The sequence below is a fragment of the Ipomoea nil genome, unplaced genomic scaffold (genome assembly GCF_001879475.1).
Source record: "Ipomoea nil cultivar Tokyo-kokei standard unplaced genomic scaffold, Asagao_1.1 scaffold1043, whole genome shotgun sequence".
Classification (NCBI taxonomy): Eukaryota; Viridiplantae; Streptophyta; class Magnoliopsida; order Solanales; family Convolvulaceae; genus Ipomoea; species Ipomoea nil.
In genome coordinates this window covers 4,743,934-4,750,091 of record NW_017617471.1, presented here as the reverse complement: position 1 = coordinate 4,750,091, position 6,158 = coordinate 4,743,934, and the positions used below count along the sequence as shown (strand labels likewise).

Genomic DNA, 6,158 nt, shown 5'->3' with positions numbered 1-6,158 from the left:
TAAATTGAAATCTAAATATTGGATTCTAGATCTAAATCATAACCGAAAACTTTTAATTCGATTGCTATAGTGTCCGGTTCAGTTCGAACCGAACCGTGATCATTGCTACATATACACAATAATTTGTTGGAGAAGTAAAATAAATAAAATGTTTACTTTAAGGGTAGAAATGTCAATTTAATATATCAGGGGGAAAAATCACCACTTTTAAAAAATTGAGGGGGCTAATGTGCTTACATAAATAATTGAGGGAAAAAAAGTGCTATAAGTATATAACTTAGGGGGAAAAAGTGCCATTTTCCCTTTTAAAAATTTCAATTTTGGTTTTTTTTTTTTTTCTTTTTCTCTCTCTCCTCCCACATTCTGTTTCCTAATCACTTTTACATTATCTCTCAATTCTTCCCAACTGACGTGGATGCTCTAAAGGAGGTTACCTCTACTTTAAATAGTGAGCAACGGGTGGTTTAAGGTAATTATCCATGTATGTATAAATATCCAGACATGCAAGTGATCGACTAAGTAATAAATAATATATTGAATTTGTTTGGAGACTTTCTGTTCTCTTTTATGAAATTGGGCTGCTGTCAAAAGACACCTCTATCTTTTCTCTCCCACTTTCTAGAGTTTAGTTATTGATCAATAAAAAATAAAAAATAAAAAAGCATTCCATTTGTATAACATCAATCACATCCTGATTGATCTAAATTAAACTTTTTCCAAAAAAAAAAAAAAACCAATAATAGCTTTTTGTCACTTTAATTTTTTTTTTTTAAATCACACCTTTTTTAATAAGTGAATGTGTTAACTTTGTTATACCATGGACCAAGGTCCACCTTACAAGGTGGATCCGTATTCAATATACACAATTTACATACTAAATGTTCAAAATTTATATACACAATTCACATATTTAATGTTCGCATCACAAAATTGTGAATATTCAGTATATAAATAGTATATTTTGAACCCGAATTCATCTTGCAAGGTAGATCCGAGTCCATAGAATAATTTTCTCTGAAATGGTGAATCGTACATGAACTAACATCCTTTTCGAGGATGAGTGTAAATAAATATAGATTTATATATGATGTCTCGAGCTCCGTTAGATTCATTGGCACATTACAAACATTTGGTGGTTAATTATGGGAATTGTGAAAGGGGATGGAGAAGCAGATTAGGCTTCTAAATTTATTCCGCTTTGGGAGTGTATCTGATACTGCCACTCAACCCTCACATGTATAATACAAACAAAACTTTTATGTTTTCAGCAGCGCAGCTCAGCTACATGACTTCACCCATTAAACAATAATTAGCATTATATTACCCCTTAGTCATCACGACAGAATCACCGCCACTCACCATACCAAATTTATGATCTGGAGTTAATACCTCTAATGTCCTCCGAGTATTAGGGTATTATCAGGTGTGGTCCTCCGAGTTTAAAACGACCACGAGACGTCTTCCGAGTTCAAAAAATAATCACCTGTAGTTCTCCGTTAGGTTTGGTGTCAAATGGACGTTAAGTGTGAGGGCAAACATGTCATTTCTACTACGAGAAAGAGTTAATACCTCCAATGGTCCTCCGAGTATTAAGGTATAACCAGGTGTGGTCCCCCGACTTTAAAACGACCACTAGACGTCTTACTAGTTTAAAAAACTTACCACTTGTGGTCCTCTGGTAGGTTTGCTGTCAAAGGGGTGTCAAGTCTGAGAGCAAAGCTGTCCTTTCACCTATATTTCTTCCTCACAAGTTTTGCGGATCCCTCCACCCACAGAATGCCACCTCAAGAGGCCACTCTGTTTCGGCGAGAATGGCAACGAAGGAAGCTTTGGCCTTTGGCCGTCAATGGCGAAAGCCGTGGGTTTCAAAAAACGGACAGCTTTGAATATTGGCGAACCACCTGTGGATTATATCATTAACTCTTCTCTCTCTGTCTGCATGAACAGTTGAGTAAATTTTAGGTGATAGATTGTGAACAATTACATGGAATCAAATATTGTGTGTAAATTTTACCTAATTTGGTATGCTCATTGTGGTACTAGGCAAAATATGAAGCTAAGAAACTAATAATAATCTAAATGATTTATGACATATTTTGCTTCCATAATGGACCCCACCCCCCCCCCCCCCCCCTCTCTCTCTATTTATCCTCCTTGTATCCCCTTCCCACATGCAACAACCTGTTGAGTCACACTCTTAAAAGAAAGACAGAAGCATAGTAAAATCAAGAAACAGAGAGAGAAAGTTGGGGATGGGAAATCATAGGTTTAGATTATCAGACATGATACCAAATGCTTGGTTTCACAAGCTGAAGGGCATGGGCAAGGCCAAAAAAAGTGGAAAGAATCACAACAACAACAACAATTGTATCAAAAAACATGAAAACCATCCCCCCACATTATCATCATCATCATTATCCTCATCATCCTATTCATCATCAACCAAAACCACAACAACCCACAGAAAATCCTACTACTTCTCCAGGCCGCCACCCCACATTTCGCCGGAAACTTCAAGAAAATCCTCCAAGAAACGCCCCAAGAGGAGGACCAGCAGTAGAACAACCGCCGTCTCCGCCGCTTGCAGCTGCCGCCCGTCCATGGAATCCGTCTGGACTAAGCCCGATTCCACCCCTGAAGACTATCCGGATTCCCCCCTCGACAGCAGCACCTCCTCCTCCTCCGACCAAGATTCCCTCGCCCCCGCCGCGCCCCCTCCGCCGCCACGCCTGAAACCTTCGACGCAATGCTCTCCCTCTCCCCCGATGATGAACTTCACGACTTCGACACCGTTTCAAAAATCGACCTCCCTCCCATCATCACAAAGCCCGCCAACAATTTAAGGACGAAAACCCAATCAAATCAATCATGCAAGACAGCCAAAACCTCCGACAAAGAGCAGAGGGCGTGCCCTGTTCGCAGATTCTCCGGGAACTCGCCGGGCGTGAAACTGAGAACAAATTCTCCGAGAATCGGTGGCAACCACCGGAGAATCCTGCAGGGCAGAAGAAGCACGAGCATTGCGGCGAAAAGCTTCGCCGTTGTGAAGTCATCTAAGGATCCACAGAGGGATTTCAGGGAATCAATGGTGGAGATGATAGTGGAGAACAACATCAGAGCATCGAAAGACTTGGAAAATCTTCTTGCTTGCTATCTGTCTCTCAACTCTAATGAGTACCATGATTTGATCATCAAGGTGTTCAAACAAATCTGGTTTGATATCACCGATGTTAGGTTAAATTAAAGTAACTATTTTATTTTCTGTTAGTTGTAATAATATGTAAATTAGCTGCAGTTATCATCAGTAATTTTCTCCCACTCATAATTATTATAATAAAGTTTCATGCTTTTCTCCTAGTACTCTGTATTCAGCTGTAATAATGCAATTAATAAGTCAACAAGAAATCCAATATTTAAATTATTATAATCAAGAATTAAATTGGTAGGAATTATTCATTTCAGCTACCAATAGTCTCTTTTATTGTTTAATCCATAAGTTACAATACAACTCCTCAAACCACATATCTATTTATATTATATATATAATGAGAAAAGAGGCACGCTACATAAAAAGTTGATCAAGTTGTGGACTATAATTTTCGACTTTAAGTTCACGAATTTATTTCTTGTCAATTATCTTTTTAGTCAAATTTGTCAGAATCTTTTTAGGGCCGTTAACTTCTCTTGTGTGATTTTTGGCTTGACCTCCTTCAAAAAGTCTCTTGAATAAGAGCGGTATGACTATCGTGATTGGAGACCTGAAGAGAAAAGAGAAACTAATTAAGAAAAAATCTCAAAAATAAGTGAAATACAAATTTTTTCAGTATAATATAACACAAAACAATATATAAAAACATTATTGTAATATATTATAATAATAAATGAGAAGTGGTAATGGAAGTGTGTTCTTGTTTCATTAGGATATGGACACATGGCCAATTCTATGCATGCTTCAATGGAATAACTAACAATAAAAGAGGGTATTAAATCGTTATGTATGCAAATGCTTTTAGAAGAGCTGTCTTATTATACGGAGTAATAAGGGAAAATGGCACTTTTTCCCCCTGAGTTATATACTTATAGCACTTTTTCCTCTTGAATTATTCATGTAAGCACATTAGCCCCCTCAATTATTTTAAAAGTGGCGGTTTTCCCCCCTAATATATTTTATTGACATTTCTACCCTTAAAGTAAACATTTTATTTATTTTTCCTTTTCAATAAATTATTGCGTATACATAGGGATGACCACGGTTCGATTCGAATTGAACCAGACACTATAGCAATCGAATTAAAAGTTTCCGGTTATGATTCAGATCCAGAACCCAATATTTTAATTTCAATTCATTAAAATTATGAATCGAAAAAACTGGATCCTGAACGGTGAATCGGCGGTTCTAGATCCGGTTAGCGATTTTGAACCGTCTTTATTTTTAAAATTTTAATTTTTTATTTTAAAATAGTCTAAATTCAACAATAAATGTATTTTATTTTTTTCAGTTTGGACCATGAACCGACCGTCCCGGTTCACGATTTTAATAAAATCTAAATATCGGGTTTCGATTCTAAATTGTAATTAGAATATTTCGGTTTGATTTATATAGTGTCTGTTTGGTTTGAACCAACTTGTGGTCATAATTTGTTAGAGAAAAAAAAATAAATGAAATATTTATTTTAAGGGTAAATATGTCCATTTAACATTTCAGGGGAAAAAACAGTCACTTGAATAATTCAGGGGGGAAAAGTGCTATATGTATATAACTTAGGGGGAAAAAGTGCCATTTTCCCGAGTAATAAAGTTCAATCAAAACAATAAAAATGGGTATTAAATCATTGTGTATGTAAATGCTAAAGAGCTGTCTTCTAATATATAAATTAAAGTTGAATAAAAACTTAACTAGATTTTTTCAAAACAAAATAATAAAATCGGCTACGAGTACAATTTTTTTTTTAAAAAATGAAATATTCAAAATTTGTAAAATCTCATTTCATAAACAAATTAAAATCAACATATTTCATTGTTCGATTGATTACTTGCTAAAGCATGGTAATGCACGTTGTCAGGTTCATATTTTTTTAGTAATTCAGATTTTCTGACTTCGTTGGATATAGCTTAGACCCATGAACTCATCGTAGACGTTTGATCTGAAGAGATAGATTGAGTCAATCTAGATTGGAAACTCAACACCAAACTGCACAATTCTGCGCACAAAGAGTCCAAACTGAAACTTATATTAGGTAGTGAACTTACCTTTAACTACTTTGGAATAAATAAAGATTTGTTGAATCAAAGTGAAAGTTGTGGAAAACAACAGAAGAAGAAGGATAAAAACTAAACCAAGAATACCTATCACTATTAATTAGGTAGTTTTTCCAAGTTAAAAGGGGGAAAAATAACAACCAAGTGAAGTAGTAGCATTTTGATGAGTTCTAAAGGATTGTTTGGTCAATTGTCAACAACAGTCTGTTTCCAACATAGCAAAATAAAGGAAACTTACTACTAGCCTGCCTTGAAAGACTGATATGTTACCAAAATATAGAGTGCAGATTTTGTCGCATTCTCCCACCCAAGAAGGTGCATCTCACAAGAAACAGTAAATTCTCATGTAACTACTACTACTCCTCATAGTAATACTCATCGTACACTCCAATCACTACTGACAATTTCTTCTGTCAAACCCCTTAGCTTTAGCCTCTAATCCAAAAAAGAAGATACCCTTTAATGACAACTTCTCATTTTTCCATCTTTCTTGAGAGTTGAGAGCTCTCATGGGTTTAATTTGAGTTCTGCATATGTTGCGCCATAACTTTTACATGATTGATCGATTGATGTCTATAATGTTAAGGGCATCTCTAATTCAGAAGAAAATAGTTGATAACTCATATCACGGGAGGAAACTTTGCGCAGAGTTCTATTACTATTAATGGGTGGCTCTGCGATTTCTTATGGGCACAGGCATCTCAGGTAATTCAGTCTTATGGTTCTTCATTATCTGCATATGGTGCAGATCAGAGTGAGATAAGGTGCAAATCAGAGTGAATAGATACTCCTCACCTAGTCGTAAAAAGAAAAATTATGAAGTGAAATATGGTGTGTATGATATCAAAATTAGATTATTGCATAGAATATGAATTGTCTGCCTAGCTATATACTAGCTA

General features: G+C 35.8%; 1 protein-coding gene across 2 annotated transcripts; it reads left to right on the top strand.

Moving 5' to 3' along the window:
- Positions 1-2,179: 2,179 nt before the first annotated feature.
- Positions 2,180-3,357, top strand: LOC109181034 (transcription repressor OFP1-like). Of its 2 annotated transcripts, none has more exons than XM_019330787.1 (2): positions 2,180-2,696; positions 2,750-3,357. In XM_019330787.1, the coding sequence occupies exons 1-2, from the start codon at positions 2,253-2,255 to the stop codon at positions 3,242-3,244; spliced, it is 939 nt and encodes a 312-aa protein (XP_019186332.1). In that variant the 5' UTR covers positions 2,180-2,252; the 3' UTR covers positions 3,245-3,357. The 2 variants fall into 2 exon arrangements, with proteins under 2 accessions (XP_019186332.1, XP_019186331.1); XM_019330786.1 differs by having other exon boundaries at positions 2,180-2,699; positions 2,753-3,357.
- The last annotated feature ends 2,801 nt before the right edge of the window (positions 3,358-6,158 follow it).